Source organism: Calliphora vicina, chromosome 5, assembly GCF_958450345.1.
Source record: "Calliphora vicina chromosome 5, idCalVici1.1, whole genome shotgun sequence".
Lineage (NCBI taxonomy): Eukaryota > Metazoa > Arthropoda > Insecta > Diptera > Calliphoridae > Calliphora > Calliphora vicina.
The window spans coordinates 7,354,466-7,376,038 of NC_088784.1; the positions used below are offsets into that span (position 1 = coordinate 7,354,466).

The 21,573-nt window shown below is 27.2% G+C and overlaps 1 protein-coding gene across 1 annotated transcript in view; it reads right to left on the reverse strand.

The window, feature by feature from the left end:
- The window catches only part of pdm3 (pou domain motif 3), a 245,733-nt gene that overhangs the window by 30,263 nt on the left and 193,897 nt on the right, over positions 1-21,573 (reverse strand). The window contains exon 4 of the mRNA XM_065513296.1: positions 278-830. Coding sequence (XP_065369368.1) covers positions 278-830 — 553 coding nt within the window. The remainder of the gene's footprint in view (positions 1-277; positions 831-21,573) is intronic.

Genomic DNA, 21,573 nt, shown 5'->3' on the forward strand with positions numbered 1-21,573 from the left:
GTTTAACCTAACTTCAACTCTGGATTCTTGAGGACAGTGTATTCGATTTAATTTTCTCCGTCTGATCAACTGTTCTTCTGATTGATTTGAAATTTGTGAATACCTCTGATAATTTATGGACCAACTTTTATTATCATTATCATAAAATAATCTTTTTAAAAAAATGTTTTTATTTCACCCAAAGAAATCCCCGACTAAGTTTCCCTATTCATGTACGGTCTTCTACTGTTTCTGTTGTGTAATTTCTATATAAAATTGGATTTCGATATGTACTCACTAGTTCCATTTAGATGAGCTTGTGCTGCCGCAGCTGCTACAGCTAAGGCCGAAGCTTTAGCCTGATCCGTGGGTGCATCCACCATTTCAGCATCATTATCAGTCAAAATATGAACAACATCATCATCTTCGAGTCTTTTATGTTGATGATGATGCGACGATGAATGATTATCATCCTCATCGTTTAGCGTATGATGCTGATGAAGATCCGTATCGATTTGCATGGGCTGGGGCGAAGAAGCTGGTGAGGGCAACTGGTTGCTGTTGTTACTTTGCAGATGATGATGGTTGGGATGTTGAGGTAAAGGTGATGATTTTTCATTATTTATAAGATTATTATTATTGTTGTTGCTATTGTTGTTAATGTTGTTGTTATTGTTATTAATATTATTGTTATTTTGTGAGGCCAAAGAGGCGGCCTTAGCTAAATTTTTATAAAATTCCAATTCTTTGAGATGATCTTTGTCTTCGGTGGCATAATGCAAAGGCATATCCGTAATGCTATTACCCAAAGGTGAGTGAATTTTATGAGGTGGTATTTCTTTGTCATAATCCTGCAAGTAAAATAATGAAATAATAAAATGATTACATAAATTTTTAATAAAATCAGAATTTAAATTGACTTTATTTGCCCATAAATTTAACATTCAACAAGTGTAATATTTATGGCTTTGTAGCCTGAAATCTATAATAACAATTATTTGTATTTAACATATATAATGAAGTTAAACAGAATGAAAAAAAAAATTACATTAAATTACAGATGGAGGTATTTAAATAACAAACTTAAACCAGCAAAACATTTTGAAATTTTCAATCAACATAATAACAGAAAGTAACGTATGTTGAGGCAAACAATTTTTTTCGCTGGGTTAAACAGAAAAAGTAACTGTCATATTATTACATATGATTATTATTAAATAATTGTCAGTATAAATATGAGCTCTGGCTCACAGTTACAGTATCAGTGTTCACAGCAGCATCATGCAGCTCGAGAATATGAACATGAACGAACATGCATACAAATAAATGTAAACAAATGAATGGTTATTGTTTTTATTGTTTGTTTATGTTCTGGCAAGTGTGAGGTATTCCATACGCTGCTGTAATCAAACATGTTGGGTGACATGATGCAAGCTACTTAAGCTCTTATATGACAACTGTTAAAATTAACAAAAATTAAATTAAAAATTAAACACGCCGACAGTATTTAAACTTATTTACACCCAGCTTATACCAATACCAATTGACCAGCCCAGTTTGCATTACATTTTTAAACAAAAACAGCAACACAAAATTATAATTGAAATAAATGAAAATGTAGTTGTTAAGTACGTGTTCAAAACAAACACTTTGCAACAAAAGTGACCACCAGCACAGTACAGACGTCAACATCATCACAATAATGATGATGTTGATGATAATTTAACACCCACGTTTAAGTTTTTTTTAAGGGACAGAACAGCGTAAACTGGAATCACTGTAAACATTTGATGTGTTGATTGTAGTAATTCATTTATATTTAATGTACGATGTTCATTATTCTGAATTCAGCCAGCAATTGTTGAACGTTGTAATTATACAAATAAATGAGAATATGATTTAATTAACTCATTTGAAAATTTATGTTTTTTTTATACAAAAAAAAATTAAAATAATGTTAACTAACACTGCATTATTTCTAGGAATTATTAATGACAGTATTGTCAAAAATAAATACACAAAAAGCTGCTACAAATATGTATTATGACAGGAAGCTTTTAAAGTGGGATTAACTTGTTTTAAACATAATTCTACGAAACATTTTACTTTTGTCTAGATTAAAACTTTAGATTTAAGCATTTCCACTATCCAGAACGCGACATTATTATGCCTTTACAGCGACAACAATAAAGGTTTTTTGATAGCCTTTTAAGTGCACTATTTTTAGTGCAAAAAATAGGATTTGTTGGTTTCATTTTTACAATATTTTAGTGACAAATATGTGATTAAGAACGCGACATAATATATAACTCATGTTCGTCTTATATGGCATATTCAAAACATATTAGGGTATAAAAGCTGTATTTGTTAGGGATTCCTTGCTTTAGGATTTTATAAAAAATTGCTTAATACAAAATTTCTAACAAAAAAGGTTTTAAATTAGGAAGGCCTCCTATTAAATTATATTGGAATAATCTCTGTAACAATATCTCTAAAAAAAGGAAGATTTAATTATGTGATGAACTTGTTTTAAACATAATTTTAGGAAACATTTTACTTTTTTTCAAATTAGTTCTAATTGATTTAATTTTTTTAAATTCTTTTTAGATATAAGCATTTCTACTATCCCGAATGCGACATTCTTAAGCCTTTAGAGCGAAACAAATAAAGAATTTTTGATAGGATTTTAGTAACACTATGTTTACTGCAAAAGCTGAGATTTTTTAGTTTGCTTTTTACAATAAATTGTCATCAAACATGTGATCAAGAACGTGACATAAAATATAACTCATTTTCGGCTTATATGTCATATTAAAAACACTTTAGGTTATAAAAATTGTATTCCGTTAGGAGTTCTATGCTTTAGGATTTGAGAAGAAATATAAAATTTTTTTTTTTAAATTAGCAAGGATCTGTGAAGAACTCCTATTAAAAATAGGACACATTTGTTTATGTTGGAGTAGTCTCTGTAATAATATCTTTATGAAAATTATAAAAAAAATATTGTACATTTGTAAACATTTTCTCCCAGGGGATATGATTTGTATTTTAGAAATTAAAATTTTTCATGAAAAATTAATATTTTTTTTAAAAATTTTTCAAAATTTATAAAATTTGTTTTCCCCGTAAACGGGTATATTTGAAAAATATTTCGGAAGTGTAAATTAATAGGTGAAATTATTATTTCTAAATGAAATTGTAAAATTATTTAAAGAAATATTTAAAAATTAAAATTTCCGGTTTTCCTCAAATCCCCTTAAAAAGGGATTTTTAAAAAATATTTCTGAATTGCATAATAAAAGCAAAAATTATTAATTTTAAATAAAATATTAATCTTAATTAAACAAATGTTTGAAAATTCAATTTTCCAGTTTTGCTTCCCTTCTTCCCTAAATGGGGATTTTTGATTGTAAATTAAAAGCTTAAATTATTAGTTTTAGCTGAAATATAAGTATTGATTAAAGAAATTATTAAAAATTTGAATTTCCAGTTTTCCTAACATCGAATTTGAGTTCCCCGTAAATGGGGATTTTTAAAAAATATTTCGGAATTTTGTAAAAAAAAGGTAAAACTTTTAATTTTTAAATGAAATTTTAATATTTATTAAAGAAATGTTTTAAAACTTAAATTTTCAGTTTCCCTAAAATCAAATATGGTTTCCCCGTAAAAGGGAATTTTTAAAAATTATTTCGGAATTGCATAATTAAAGGTAAAATTATTAGTTTTAAATTAAATTGTAAAATTAATTAAAGAAATGTTTGAAATTATAAATTTCCTGATTCCCCCAAATCGAATTTGGTTTCCCCGTAAAAGTAATTTTTAAAAAAAATTTCGGAATTATAAAATAAAGGGTTAAATTATTATTTTTAAATGAAATATTAATATTATTAATTAATTAAATGTTTGAAAATTTAAATTTCCAGTTTCCCTCAAATCAAATATGACTTCCCTAAATGGGGATTTTTGATTGTAAATTAAAAGGTTTTAGCTGAAATATAAGTATTGATTAAAGAAATTATTAAAAATTTGAATTTCCAGTTTTCCTAACATCGAATTTGAGTTCCCCGTAAATGGGGATTTTTAAAAAATATTTCGGAATTTTGTAAAAAAAAAGGTAAAACTTTTAATTTTTAAATGAAATTTTAATATTTATTAAAGAAATCTTTGAAAACTTAAATTTTCAGTTTCCGGGATATTTAAAAATTATTTCGGAATTTCATAATAAGAGGTAAAATTATTATTTTTATGTCAAATTGTAAAATTAATTAATGAAATGTTTCAAAATTAAAATTTCCAGTTACGCTAAAATCAAATTTGATTTCCCCGTAAAAGGGGATTTTCAAAAAATATTTGGAAATTGTAATAAAAGTTAAATTTATTATTTTTAAATGAAATACATATTTAAATTAATTAAATAAATGTTTGAAAATTTAAATTTCCAGTTACGCTAAAATCAAATTTGATTTCCCCGTAAAAGGGGATTTTCAAAAAATATTTGGAAATTGTAATAAAAGTTAAATTTATTATTTTTAAATGAAATATTTAAATTAATTAAATAAATGTTTGAAAATTTAAATTTCCAGTTTTCCTTAAATCAAATATGATTTCCCCGTAAATTGGGATTTTTAAAAAATATTTCGGAATTGCATAATAAAAGCTGAAACTATTATTATTTAAATGAAATATTAATAATAATTAAATAAATGTTTGAAAATTTAAATTTAAAGTTTAAAGTCCTAACATCGAATTTGAGTTCCCCGTAAAAGAAGATTTTCAAAAAAAATTTCGGAATTTTGTAATAAAAAAAAATTATTAGTTTTAAATGAAATATTGAAATATTATGTTTGAAAATTTAAATTTCCTGTTACCCCAAAATCCAATATGGTTTCCCCGTAAAAGGGGATTATTAAAAAATATTTCGGAATTGTATAATAAAATGTAAAAATAATGTTTTTAAATGAAATATTAATAAATATTAATTAAAGATGTTTGAAATTTTAGAATTCCAGTTGCCATAAAATCAATTTTTGATTCCCCGTAATTGGGGATTTTTAAATCAAATTGTAAAATTAATTAAAGTAATTTTTAAAAAATTTAAAATTTCAGTTTCCTTAAAATCAAATTTGGTTCCTCTCGTAAATGGAGATTTTTAAAAAATATTTCGGAATTTAAATGAATTATTCAAAAAACAATATAGTTTGTAAATGTCGAAGACAAATATCGCCCAGGCCAGCTAAAAAAGTTTGAAGACCTAGAATTGGAGGCAATACTCCATGAAAGTTGTTGCCAATTTAAACAAGAGCTTGCAAAATCATTGGGAGCTACTCAACCAGTAATTTCAAAACGTTTGCAATCAGTAGGATTCATCTAAAAGCAGTGAAATTTGGAACCATACGAATTGAAGCTGAGAGACACTGGAAGACGATTTGGTATGTCTGTTTTTTCACCGAATCATTACTTGCGATGAAAAATGGTTGCATTACAATAACCCGAAGCGTAGTAGATCATATGTGAATTCTGGCCAACCAGCCGAATGGACACCATATCCAAATATCCATGGCGCTAAGGTAATGTTCTGTATTCGGTGGGAGCAAAAGGGTCCTATATATTATGAGCGGCTTAGATATTTCCAGACCATCACAGGGAACCTGTACTGAACGCAACTGATTGTCCGAAAAATTCCAAGAATATGCGGCCAGAAATGAAACCGTAATATTCCATCATGACAACGTTATGCCACATGTTGCAATAACTGTTAAAAACTATTTATAATAAAGTGGTTGGGAAGTTTCACCTTATAGTCCAGACCTTGCCCCTACCGACTATTATTTGTTTCGATCGATGTAGAACGCTCTCTGGAATATGCTTCACTTTGAAACAGATTATCCGATATTGGCTTGATTCATTCTTGGTCTCAAAAGATGAGCAGTTCTTTTGGCTTGGAATCCATATGTTGCCAGAAAGATGGGAAAAGGTCATAACTAACAATTTCCAATACTTTGAATAGTTTTATATTGTACAAATGTTTCGAAATGAAAGCTAATTATTTGAAAAAATCCCGCAATAAAATTTTAAAAATATCAGAATGTGGATTTAATCTGGAAGCCTAAAATACATAAAAATATAAAGTTTAAAGATATTTGCTGCAAACTTCATAAAGTTATTGATTTTAAAACTTTGTTTGTCTTATATTAATAATGAGTGATCAACCAAAGTGTTTTTTATTTTGCTTTTTTATCAACAACTTGTTTGATTTAAGAATAAAAAAATAAACTCATCATTTATGTTTACGGATTTGTGTAAACTTTATTAATATTAAACATAATGTATAGAAATCTTGCAAACATGTAATATTTTATGACAGCCATATGATGATGGTATAAATAAATATAAAAACAAAAAAACATAAATTCAAGCCAACAACATGCATAGTATGAATTAAGTATGAGAGTGAATGGAACCAACAGGAAGTCAACTGCATTATCGACCACCAATGCCACCACTACTACACTGCAGACTGTCCCAACTTATTAAACAAGCATTATTATAGGAAAAAAATACTCTGTATATAGATTCTATATATGCAAGCCAACGAACCTAGAGGAATGTCCACAGTAGTTAACTACTACATATAGTTAGATGTATGTATTTGCACAAACCCCTTAGCATATGCAATTGAGCACTAGTAAATATGTTAAAAAGTTAATTCATTACACATCATTGCATAAGACTGTGCCATGTGTATGAGAAATAAATTTCTTTCCCTATTTGTGAGTGTGTCTGTTTTTTTCCTAGCCATTTGCATTTGTATAGGTATGAGTATTTGCTTTTTTGTTATTGTTTTTTTATAATTTAGTGTATTAAATGGTTGGCTATTTTAACACCTACAACTATGCAATGCTATTGAAGCTAGTGCAAGGTTCATTTTATAAAACAGGACATTCACTTTAGTGTAAAAAAAAATTAAAAAAAAAGAAAAATAAATTAAAAGAAGAATGAGTTTGTATTAAAAAAAAATTGCTGCCAGTCATAAATTAAGTTTCGATTTACAACGTTAAGAGTCTGCAGTAATGTGGTCAGAATGGTTAGTAATAGAAATAAAAAACAACACTTAAGCATACAAGTGTTTAATTATGTGTAAAAAATAAAAGCATACTTTAAGGCAAAACATATTATAGGTAAATAGAGCATAAGTTAAGCAGCAAAATTTCAAAGAAAAACCCTATAGAAATTTATAAATATATAAAAAAAAATAATTTAAATGTATATACATTTGCTTAACTGCAAAAAAAAAGTAAATGAAACTAAAACCAATATAATTATTGGCAATTAATACTTTAGCTACAATTACCATTAAACTAGTATTTGCATATCTTTTTTTTTGTGGCGGTAATACAAGAAAATATGGTTACATTTTTAATACCATTTAGCATTTGTGTTGGTGTTAAGGTGTGGTCTACTACAACTACAGTAAAAATATCTATAAAAATTAAAACCAGGGAAGAAAAAACTAAAATAAAAATACTACCAACACTTCAATTAAATGTTATTTGCATTGGAAATTAACATAATTGCCAAGAAATATCTAAAAGTATCTTTTATAAGCAAAACTGCAAAAAAATATAAAATAAAATACAACACAACACAAAATGCTAGACAAAGTTTAAACATAGCTGCTATATACATAGTTATCAGAACAGAGAGAGGGACTTAGAGAAAGCAGGAAAAAAGGAATGTCCAGGAAATTGTATTAATTGCTAAATAGTTGTGGAAAAAACCAGGTTAGAAAGAAGAGATAAAATTTGTTTGAAATAAAAAACTGTATTTAATGTTGTCACATTAAAAGCTTAAACAGATAAAAATTATTTTATTGAATTTTTGTATTTTTTTGGGGATTAATATTTGAAGGTTTTATAAAAGTGAAGCATACTTTAAGGCGCAAAATTAAGGAACTATATCTTTGGAAATTATATCTTCATAATAAAATTTGGATTTTGTGAAAGAGTTATAAAAAAAATTGGTATGGAAATTTAGTTTTAAAACCCAATAAGCATTTTTACTGGAATTCAAGTTGAAAGCAAGTGTAATTCAAGCCTTTAATTATAGTCAAGCATTTGAATTACAGTTGTATTACACATTATTTCAATAGCATTCTCCAGTAAAAAGGAAACATAAATTCAAGCCATATGTTTTTTGTTTGAAAAATAAATAAATTTTCAAATATTTTTCATGTTTAAAGTGTAATTACATTTGCATTCAAGTCAAATTCCAACAAAATTTTCAAGTGCTTGAATTTTTGATGCTTATTGGGAAGGCTTTGATAAAATAAAATTCAAAAACAAATTTATTAGAATTTGTCATTGTTTTTTCCAATATACTTAGTCTGCTTTGAGGCTTTTTTAAGTTTCAAAGTTAAAGCATATGTTAGGGAGTCGATGTAATGGAGTCATTCACATTTTCAAGCAATTTATATAATAAATGAAATATATCTAATTACTGGTTAAAGTGGTTTGACAACATACGGTTTAGGGATCACGTTATCATTGTTGAATATATTTCAAAAATAATGTAAGTCTTTCTAAGAAAACCAAATGTGTTTTTATGATAGAATATTTGTTTTTGTTTAGCGCATGAACCATTAATTAGTTGGTCAAAAACAAACAATTATTATTCTCGAAATATTCCATGGGCGGCACACTTTACTTTCTCATTTACAGACATGATCGACCAATTAGTCCGATTGCATGGTAATAAATCGCTAACTTTTAAAATATGTACGAACAAATCATGTCCAACTTGATCAACTCTGGCTTGTAATTTTTATACCCTAAACCACCATCGTGGGGAGGGTATAATGCGTTTGTGCAGATGTTTGTAACGCCCAAAAATATTAGTCTAACACCAACCTTAAAGTATACCGATCGACATAGAATCACTTTCTGAGTCGATTAACCTTCGCTTTACCAATACCCACCCGGGTGACCACATCGATTTTATTGGTTTAATATTTTTTTTAATATTGTTTCGATTTAAATGAAATTTGTACTCACTGAACAAATTCTAGAGTTCTATAGAATTTAATAGAACCATTTTAAACTTTTTATAAGGTTTTTTCAATTTTTTAAAATTTCGTTCGTCGGATATATTTATAGAAGTGTAGTGTCCCGGGTGGGTATTGGTAAACCATGTACGTAAAAAACCTTTGGTAAAGCGAAGGTTAAACGATGTCCGTCCGTCCGTCTGGCTGTGCATGTAAACCTTGTGTGTAGAGTACAGGTCGCAATTTTGAAGATATTTCGATGAAATTTGGCACATATTATATCTTCGCCCAAAGGATCAAGCCCATTGAAACTGGCTGAAATCGGTCCATTATTTCACCTAGCCCCCATACAAATGTCCTCTCGAAATTGGACTTTATCGGTCATAAACAGGGCAACCAAAAATATGCAAAATCATATTTTTTGCTGTGCGTCGTATAAATATATGAGTTAGTTATTTATCCGTTTCAGACAATTATAAGAATTTTGGCATCGATTTGTTAGTGCATATTTTTGCATATTTTGTTCTTTACTGCATATTTTTGCATATTTTGCGTTTTATAGCATATTTTTGCATATTTAACTCATAACTGCATATTTTTGTTGCATATTTTCTTTATTTCCAGTATTTTGTTTTCTAAATATAATTTTATTGCTTGTATTGTAATTTTTCATTTCTATATTTTACAATTTTGTTAAGGTACAATGATAATTCGCCTAAGCTACTTAAAGAAAAAAAATAGAGTACCCATAACCGACTTATCTTCATTAAATTTTCATTGACTTAAGGGATCTTAGTTTCCATATATTTGAATTAAATATTTTGAGTTCCAATAATAAAAATAAAGAAAACAAATCATTTCACTATTGTAAGGCTTTTTGATAATTCTGTTTAAATTGTGGAAGTCAAATTTAGATGTTAATCTTCATATATGACAAGTGCTCCAAAATCCACTGCAAGTTTTTACCAAACAATTACAAACGCTCTCTATAGCGATTTTGAAACATAATTCAAATGATAAAGATTTTAAAGCATTATGTATAATAGAAACATTTCGAGAAATTCTTAATATCCTCTCCCTACAATATTATGCAACTATGTAATTACTAAACAAATTTTTATTTACTTATATTATTTTTAATAAAACATTGAAATCAAACAATAGCCAACTATTTTTAAGTGGATATTTTTTATATTTCAACAGCATATTTTTCATTTTTAAGTGCATATTTTATGCGCATAAAACACTTTTTTAGAGCATATTTTTGGTTGCCCTGGTCATAAATGTTAAATTTATATATGTATCTACACAAATTTCGCTCCAAATAAGTTTCATATATACAAAATTCATGTCACCAAATTTTGTTACGATCGGTCCATAATAAGTCATAGCTCCCATATAGATTCGCTTCCGAAAATCACTTAAACGTGCATAAATCTCCTAAAAATTTTGGTATATACACAAAATTCAACGCAAATAACTTTCATATAGACATAAATCACACGACCTAATTTCATGGTGATCGGTCCATAATTGGTCATAGCTCCCATATAAGGCCCACTTCCGAAAATCACTCAAAAATATAAATTATTGAAATTTTAATAGAAAAATGTTTTTGCTCTTTTACTTAGTGTAGGGTATTATATGGTCGGGCTTGACCGACCATACTTTCATACTTGTTTGTAATTTAGCGCACTGTGCGAAGTGAATTTATCTGTGTTTTGAAATATTTGAGGAAGATTCTTGGAAAACATAAAACTCGGAGCCATATAGTTTTTATATCCTTCACTATGAGTGGCAAGGGTATATATAAGTTTGTCATTGCATTTTTTTAATTTCTATATTTTTCATTTGCTATCCGACAATGTATATATATTCTGGATCGTTATAAATACCGGATTTGATATAGATATGTTCGTCTGTATGTTGAAATCCATTTTCGGTAGCCTCCAAATAACTTACATACATGATTCATATATGAATATATCCGCTATAGACCCGGTTCGACTGCTATTTAAAATCGAGAAAATCGGCCCACAAATGGCTGATATATAAGGAAAAAAGCAGGACAACCTCGTTTTTTTCCTATTATCTATATCTGCATTACTAAGTCATTAATATACACAATATGGATATTTAATGACAGAAATTTCAAAGTCTTTAGCATCGACGTATGTAACGCCATAGTAAATCGGACCTACAAAAAAAATTTAAACCAACTTTTTTTTCACCAAAAAAATTTTTTTATTATAAAATTTTTTTAAACAAAAACATTTTTTTAAAATTAAAAAAAAATTCCAAAAAATTTTAATTTTTTAAACGAAAATTAAAAATTTAAATTTTGTTTACCTAATAATATTTAAAATATTATTATTAGGTCCCTTTTATCTCCTTAGAACTAGTTCTGTTTCAAAACTCTAAATACAGAAAATGAAGCATACTTTTAGGATGTTATGTATATTTTACTATTTTTTCGTTATATAGCATTAATAGCCAGTTTTATTTGATTTTTACGGGTTTTTTTATTTTGGGTTGCGTCTGAAATACTTTCCCAATGAATTTCACAAGCAAATAAAAATCATTATGAACTAATTTTATTACGACTAATATACAAAGTTCAGTTATCTCTCACAGAGTGTCTAAAAGGTACCAATTCCACCCCAGGATTCCTAGGAACTAGTTCTGTGTCAAAACTTTAAATACAGAAAATAAAGCATACTTTAAGGATGCTATATATAATTAAATCAATAGCAGAAAAACCACCTACATCCACATATTTTACTAAATTTTCGTTGTATGGCATTAATAGCCAGTTTTATTTGATTTTGTTTTGTTATTTTTTTCCGTCTCAAAATTTAACATAAAACGATGATGTAAAACCATGGCTTTTCAACATATAATTGTGCAAATGGGTCGAATTGGAATATGTTTTTGGGACTTAAAAAAACATTTTGGATTCTGTAAAAAAGTTATATACACTTGTGCGGGATATAGCTTTGTCATGGACAATGAATTTCTTGACAATCTGCACAGTATAACTTCTAAACTACTAGTCATATTTACCTGAAACTTGGAAGTTCAATAGAGAGGAGTTGAACTTTTAGAATTATGTATTTGAAGTTATGAGATTTAAGCATAGACAAAACTGGAATAAGTCAAATTTTGCCACCTAAAATGAGAAAATTATTTCAAAACAATTTATGTTTTCAGATCTGTTAAGATTGATAATTCACTATAGATTACAGTACCTTATAACCAAATGGGGAAAGTAATATTTAATAGCAACATGTTTCCATATTTTATATTTACCCACCTTTATCACCCCCCCCAAAATTTATTAAAATAACCAATTGCACAAAATTAAAACTCATTATTAATGCGCGTTCCTAAAAAAAAGAACTACAAAAACCAAACCAAATGTTTAATGCAAAACAGAACACTCACAAGCAGTATGTTTAACATTGTCAACCCTTTTAAAAAAGCGTTTGACCATAACACGTTTTTATAAACGAAATATTCTACCTCACTAGCCTTACCCTCTCCCTTTCCCCCCAAAATATTTATTTAATACCAGTTTTTTGCCATATATACACATTTTGGCAATTCATCCCTGCAGTTATGTAGAATATTTTTTGTTTATGTTTTACTTGTTTTGTTTTATTTGCAATTTTTCATAACGCCAAAAAGTATGCACCATGTTAATGGCAAAATGCATTTTTGTGACACACCCTTCACAAAAGCCGTTATGTTACAAATACAAATGCAAAGGAGTGGGATCACTCACACTTACTTGTTCATAGGCTGTTTGGTGGACAGTGTTAAAATTAATGAAAAAGTAAAATAGAAAAAGCAAAATAAAATTAAAAGTAGACGAGTTAAGCAAATAATGTTTTAAGCGTGAATTTTTTTTAGGCTGTTTTTTTATAACATTAACAGCTTTTTTTTGTTGCAATTCAAAGTTGTTTTAAACATTTTTGTTTGTTTTTTTTTACGGCTACTCTTTGTTAAGGGGTGCTGTGCTATTGACGGCCTCTTTTATTATTTTATTTTTGGTAAACAGCCGAAAATAAAAGAACATGTATGGATTTTCATTATAATTTTCGGTAACTGTGATGTACGTATATATACAAAAAATAATACAAAATAAAAGTAAAAGTTGAACGTGTTGCAAAAAAAATATTGTATGTTTTTGTATTCCTGTAGTTGTAGACGCAACTTGTGCCACAACTGACCATTGCAACATACGCTTGTTGGTATATTTTTGTAGGTTTCGTTTTAAAATTGTTGAAATTATTATTGTATTTTTTATTATTTTTTTTTGGTTTTTGTATGGGGACTTGTAATAAAATGCATTTTTTTAAAAGGCAAAAACATTGACAGCAACATCATTAATATGTGATGCAGAAGGGGTTTACAAAATTATATGTTTAAAAAGGGAGTATATTTTTATGCAGTTTCTAGGGTTTCATAGAGGCCTAAAAAGTTAAAGAATTTGTAAAGATTTGTAGTGGATTTCATAAAATATATATATATTTTTAATTAAGCATCCTAAAGGTATGCTATTCTTTTTATAATTGCGATACTTAATAGGTTTTAACGAAATAAACCATTTCAGCTTAAAAAATCAACAATATTTATACAATAAATAAAGTAATGTTTCATAATTTAAACTTCCTGTTTCCTTAAATATAAATTTCGTTTCCCCGTAAATGGGAATTATTAAAAAATATTTCAGAATTGCATGACAAAAAGACAAAATTACTTTCTTTAAATGATAGATTAATATTGATTAACGAAATGTTTCAAAATTTAAAGTTCCAGTCCAGTCAAATTTGGTTTCCCCGTAAGAGGGGATTTTAAAAAAATATTTCGGAACTTGAATTTTTTAATTGAAAATTAATATTAACTCAATAAATATTTTAAAATTATAAATTTCCACTATGCCTGATATCAAATTTGGTTTCCCCGTAAATGGGGATTTTAAAAAAATATTTCGGAATTTCCATTTTCAAATCAAAAATTAATATTTAGTCCAGAAATGTTTACAAATTTTAAATTTCCACTATGCCTGATATAACATTTGGTTTCCCCGTAAATGGGGATTTTGAAAAAATTGGTCGGAATTACTATTTTGAATTGAAATATTAATATTTATTGAAGAAATGATTCATAATGTAAATTGAAATTTTCCTAAAACCAAATTTGGTTTCCCCATAAATGGAGATTTTTAAAGACTATTTGGGAATTTGCATTTTGACATGAAAAAATATTATAACAAAATTACTTTCTTTAAATGATAGATTAATATTGATTAAAGAAATGTTTTCAAATTTAAATTTCCAGTCATCCCATCGAATTTGGGTTCCCCGTAAGTGGGGATTTTGAAAAAATATTTCGGAATTTCCATTTTTAAACTAAAAATTTTAATTTAGTCCAGAAATGTTTAAAAAATTTAAATTTCCACTATCCCTGATATCAAATTTGATTTCCCCGTTAATTGGGATTTTGTAAAAATATTTAGGAATTTAAATTTTTAAATGAAAAATAATTATTTATTAACAAAATATTTAAAAATTTTTAATTTACATAATTCCTGATATCAAATATAGTTTCCCCGTAAATGGAGATTTTTAAAAAATAATTCGGAATTGTCTAACAGTAAGAAAAATTACTAATTTATTAATATTTATTGAATAAATGATTTCTAATGTAAATTCCAAATTTTCCTAAAACCAAATTTAGTTTCCCCTTAAAAGGAAATTTTTAAAGACTATTTAGGAATTTAAATTTTTAAATGAAATATTATTATTTATTCAAGAAATTTTGGAAAATTCAAAGTTTCCACTAACCCTGATAACAAATTTGGTTTCCCGGTAAATGGGATTTTTTTTTCAATTTTAGGAATTCAAAAAAATCTTAAATTAATAAAGTTTACTGAAAAATTTACAGTAATTTCAAAATTGCCAGTAACTCAAAATACAAATTTGAGTTCCCCTTAAAAAGGAAATTTTGAAAATTTTTTGGGAATTTAAAAAAAATATTAATTTTTTGAAGAAATTTATATAATTTAAGCCGAATAATAATTTCATATAAATTAAAATTGGATTTTTAATGATATATCCTTAATAAAGATTATATTAAACATAAAATGAAGCATACTTTTAGGATGCTATATATAATTAAATCAATAGCAGGAAGAAAAACCCACCTACACATCCACATATTTTACTCAATTTTCGTTGTTATGCTACCAATAAAATATGATGGCATTAATGGCAAGTTTTATTTTATTTTTGCGGCATTTTGTATTTTGTTTTAACATAAAGTGATGATGAAAAACCGAAAACAACGAAACACCAGATAAAACAATAAATTTTGGTATTAACGTCAAAATTGAAATCACAGACAGACTTGAAAAAAAATCCTACAAAAAACAAAATGTGTATATTTTACAATACATAAAAAATTGACACAAAGAAAATAAAGCAACAAATGTTGGAAAAATGCTCTGAAAATAAAATTGACCAGCAAACATGACAGTTTAATATAACAACACCCAACAGCCCCTTTTTTTACTCTAAAAAAAAACAAAATAAATAAAAATAAGAAGAAAACAAGAGCAAACACCAAAAGGACAAATGGTCTAAAGGACGAACAGAACAGCACCAGCAGCAGCAGCGTCACAGAACAACAGCTTTTACTTTTATTTTGAAAAAATATACACACTTAAAAAATGGGCCAAAAACGAGAAAAAAATTCATACAAAAAATACACATTTTGTACGCCAGTTTAAGCCGGAGAGTAGGAGGTAGAGTATATTTTTTTTCTGTTACAAAAAAAATTCATTCATAATTTTTGTTGGTCTTTTTAGGTCATGGTTTCAAATGACCACTGAACACAGAGCCTCCTCCTTTTAGCACAAAAAGTAGCCGAAAAATACAATTGTTCACCATGAAAGAACAAAAAAAAAAAAATAAGGCAAGCAGTGCAGGACTACTCCCTCCTTCTGCTTGGTATTTGTTGGTTAATTTCTGTCTACGTCCAGCAAACAAAATGACCATTATAATCACCAGCCAGTTTGACTGACCATTCGTTGTCTTTGTACAACTTTTCATTACGAAAACTCGCTGACCAGTGACTAGGCAGTCAGAAAGTCGTAGTTGGTGTTTTAAGTTAAAAAAAACTGTAGGAAAAAAATTACTAAATGAAAAACTGCACAAGAGAAAAAAAAATGTGAAATAAAAGGAACAAAAAAAGTTTTTCATCCTCTTTATTACCCCCACCACTCTAAACCAAAGCAAACAATATAAAAAAAAATTTTATAAAAAAGAAAAAGCAAAGAAAAAACTTGGAAAAAATTACTCAGAAAAAATACAATATAAAAAAAAGAAACTAGAAAAAATGCTGAAATCCCTCGGAAAATAAATACAGCAGCAAAAAACAAAACAGAAAAAAAGAACCCAGAAATCCTTGTATATGGACAGTAGGGAAACATTTTTCAACGAAAGGCTCAAAGAATGAAATTGTGAAAAAAAATATAAGGGAAAACCCAAATCTATGGTGGTATGGGTAAGGTATTGGTCAATACTTGAGTATAATTTTTATTTCTTTTTTCATGTCGTTTTTATTATTGCTCTTGATGTTCGTTCTCGTCAAAAAGAAATCAAGGAAGTAAGAGGGGGTGGGTTTCTGTTTTTTTTTTGCTTACTTTCCTGTCTCTGGTGAAGACTTTTGTGCGTGTTGCTACTTTTTTTCTTCTATAGATTTCTGCTGATGGTTGGGTGTCAAGGTGGTTGACATTGGCTACACTTCTCTTGTTCATAGCGCAGAGGGTGAGTGCTATTGAATTTGTTGTGGGTCCAACTGCACACCATTTGGCTACTGCAGGATAACAGAAATTGGAAAAAAGTTGATAGATTTTTTTGTGTGTGATTTCTGTGGTAGTTTTCATAAATAAGTTGGTGATTTTGTTAACTACTTGTATTTTTGTAATAGCTTTTATATATTTTTAACAATAATTTTTCATTTGTTTCAATGTAGTTTTAATTTTTAGTGTGTTTAGTTTGTATTGTAGCCTAAATGTAGGCAATATTTTATCATTTTAGGTATGCAATGTTATTTTTCATTTGTTAATAGAAATAAAATGTATATCATTCAAGAATATAAGTAATTTTTAGCTGCAATTTATGATAAGTTAACTACTATTGGAAAAGTATTTGGAGATCACTTTTGCTTTTAGTTGTTTAGGAAATTTTAATATTTCTTTGTATAATTTGTAAATTTTTTGGTAAAATTTTGAAATATTTCTTAAATTAATAATAATTTTTTATTTAAAAAAGTTAATACCGAAATACTTTTCAAAATCCCAATTTACGGGATAGTGGACATTTTTAATTTTTGAAACATTTCTTTAATAAATATTAAACCTTCATTTATTAATAGTAATTTGACCTTCTATTTAATAATTCCGAAATATCTTACGATGAAATAAAATTTGGTGTTAAGGCAAATTTAAATTTGTATTCTGGGATACAAAAAATTTTGAAAAATTTATTAAACAATTCTTTATTTTTAATTTAAAAATTATTAGAATTTTTAATTCCATAAATTTAAAAAAATCTTTTTTCGGGGAAACTAAATATGTTATCAGGGATTGTGGCAATTTAAATTTTGAAGCATTTCTTATATAAATATTATTTTTTGAATTAAAAATAATAATTCCGAAATATTTTTTAAAAATCGCCATTAACGGGGAAATCAAATTTGATTTTTAAAATATTTCTTTAATAAATATTAATCATTCATTTAAAAATATAAATTTTGCTATCTACAATTCCCAAATATTTTTTTAAAATTCCCATTTACTGGAAAATCAAATTTGATTTTGGAGAAACTGGATATTTAAATTTTAAAACATTTCTTTAATAAATAAAAAACAACCTTTAATTATAAAATGTTTATTTGCGTTATACAATTCTCAAATATTTGATTTTAGGGATGGTGCAAATTCAAATTTTGAAACATTTCTTTAATGCATATCAATATTTAATTGTAACAAGTAAGAGAGCTATATTCGGCTGTGCCGAATCTTATATACCCTTCACCAAATTATACTTAAAAATAATTTTTTTTTAAACAAAATAAATTTTTTTAAAATTTTTTTTTTTTTTAAAAATTTTTAAATTTTTTTTCAAAATTTTTTTTAAAATTTTTTTTTTTTATTTTGAAGAAAAATTTTTTTTGGAAAAATAAATTATAACAAAAAAATTTTTTGGTGAAAAAAAACTGAGTTTAAAAAAAATTTCCCCGATTTTGACCCATTGTAGGTCCAAAATACTATAGCCTTATATACATCGTTGCAATGGACTTTGAAATATCTATCATTAGATATCCATATTGTCTATATTAATGACTTAGTAATCCAGATATACAGTGGTTGACAAAAGAATGGAAACTTTTCCAAATATTCAAAAATTGAAAATATTTTTTTAAAATAAAATTTTTTTTTTTAGTATTTTACTTGTATAGTTTTATTTATATAAATTAACTGAAAAACAAACAACATAATTAATTATATTCTGAAAAAAGGGAACAAAATTAAAATTATTCACTATTTCGCTACTGACAAAACAATGGAAACTTTTAAACTTCTGCAAGAAAGAAGTGTAAAACGAAAATAATATTTAAAAGAACGATGTAAAAAGCATCTTGTTTACAGATATTTTATTTTATATTATTTTTAAATTCTGGTAATTTTTCACAATTTCTTTTTCTAAGTTTTTCGCATAATTGCTTTTTTTCAAAGTTAACGAATATGGCTAAAGTTAAGATTTGTGAAGACTTAAAAAATAAAATAATTAACGATTTTAAAGCTGGTTTAAAACAGTATTTGTGACAAATATTCAGCAGTTTCAAAAATTATAAAGAAATTTCGTGAGACCGGTTCTGTAAAAACTCAACATTTAGGTGGAAGACCTCGTAAGACTACTCCTAGATAAGATAATTTAATAGCGAGAGAGTTCAAGAAATTCCCAAAAATAACTCCTCGAGAGGTTGTTGTTAATAGCCTAAAATTTGAAATAAGTACCCGAACAGTTAGTCGCAGGGCAAATGAGGCTGGTCTTGGTTGCTATCGTCCTGTGAAAAAACCACTCATTTCTAAAAAGAACCGCTCTGCTCGTCTACAATTTGCCAGGGATCATTTAAACTGGTCGATATAGAAATCCAAGTAAAATTTAAGAGGCAGTGATGGGAGAACATTTGTAAGATGACCAAAGGGAAAAAGATTAAATCCAAAGTACACAAATAAGACTGTAAAGTTTGGCGGTGGCAATATTATTGTATGGAGATGTTTTTCAGGGCAAGGTATTATTAAAGATACTATGACAGGTATAGGATACAGAACCATATTAAACGATGTTATGTATCCATACGAGGAAAATATGCCCCTAGTTTGGAGATTCCAACACGACAACGACCCGAAACACACCTCTAGGGTTGTAACCGAGTGGTTACAATCCAACGAGGTACGTGTTTTGAAGTGGCCTGCCCAATCGCCAGATCTCAATCCCATAGAAAATCTATGGGAAATTGTATATAGTAAAATATGGACCCAAAATTACACCAGGAAGGAAGATTTATCGGTGGCGGTTATAAGGGAATGGCAAAATATTTCAAAGGAGACCATTGAGTCTTTAATTGGTTCAATGCATCGTCGATGTGTAGCAGTTATAAAAAATAAGGGATACCCAACAAAATATTGAGTTATTGCAAAGTTTAGACCATATTTGTTAAAAGAATACCTAAGTTTCCATTGTTTTGTCAATGCCGTAATAAAGAAATCTTTTAATTTCATACTACAAAAATATTAAAATTTTTTAAAAAATTATTTCAGATTTTAGGCCACTAATGAAATATTTGGAAAAGTTTCCATCGTTTTGTCAACTACTGTAGATTAAAAATAGATAAAAAATCGAGGTTGTCCCGGTTTTTTCCTTATATCTCAGAAGTTTGTGGGCCGATTTTGTAGATTTTAAATAGCAACCGAGCCCGAAGAATTCCCGATATATTGATGTATGAGTCATGTATGTAAGTTATTTGTGTTCTACTTAAAGTTGATTTCAACATTCAGACAGACATGGCTATATCGACTCCTCTATCTATAGCGATCCAGTATATATATACTTTGTGGAGTAGCAAATGAAAAATGTAGAAATTACAAACGGAATGACAAACTTATATATACCCTTGCCACTCATGGCGAATGGAATAAAACAATAATATTGTCTTCTGTTGTACAATTCCCAAATAATTTTTAAATATAGAAATTATATCAATGTTTTTTAATAAGTAATTTTTAGAATTGGATGAGAAAAAAATACAATAATATTGAAAATGATTTGCCATAATTTAAAAAATTAATATAAAAACAGCGTTACCTTTTTTTTTCAAAAATATCAATTAAAAAGGGTATATTAAATAACTTTAATAAAATAAAACAATAAATTTAAAATGAGAAATAAAATGTGATATATCTTCTTATTAAAAATTGCATTAAAACTTTTTTTGTGTGTAAAATTTAATGGATTTTATTAAGTTTTCTCCTTCTCGTGTAAAGTAACAAAAAATCGAGTTGAGCATTTTTTATATTAAGCCATCGATATATAATATTAAATTCCTGTCATTACTAAACTACTTCTAGGTAATGCATATGGAAGTATAAAAAGTCAATCATTGAACAATTTGCTAATAATAACATCTGCTTGCCAAGTTTCTGCTGGTTTATTCTTATTCATTGTGTAAAATCTATAATCATGTCCAAATAAATTATTATATTTAAACAAAAATTGTTAAAATGTTAAGCATACAAATTAAATTTGTTATTTAAACAAAAATTAAACAATTTTTACTTTACAAACTAAATGAGCAAAATTTTTAGCTTTTCCCAAACACACAATTTATTCTCCCACTTTTCCATTAAATTGCATTTAAATTCTCCCCCAAAGTATGCTACAAAATATAATAAAACAGCACAAATTTTGCTGTTAATCTGATACAAAAAGAAGCAAATGAAAAAAAAACAAACAAAATTGCGTTAACTTAAGCGTGTGTGAGTCTGATTTTAATTCATTTTTTTTAAAAACTTCAGTTGTGTTTTAAAAAAAGATAGGTGTGTTTGTCAGTTAAGTGCAGCAATTGCCAGTTGTTTTTTGCATACAAACGCTTCCTTATGTGCAACATTCCGGGCCCCGCTATTTTCCTTTACAGCTGCATCATTTATAATTTATGTTACCATCGCAAAAATTGTGTTCTTGTTATTTTTGCTAAAAAAGAATAAAATCAAACTAAAGTTTTGTTATATTATTTTTACAGCAGCCTCCTATAAATAGGCTTTAGTTTTTTTTTTTTTTTTTTTGCTTTCTTTGTAATGTTGTGTTGATTTTATATACATATGTATGTAAGTCTCCACATATGCGCAGCTTTTGCTACGTGCATCACATCCATACATTTGAGGATGTGTGTTTGTATATATTTCTATAAAAAGAAAACGTAAA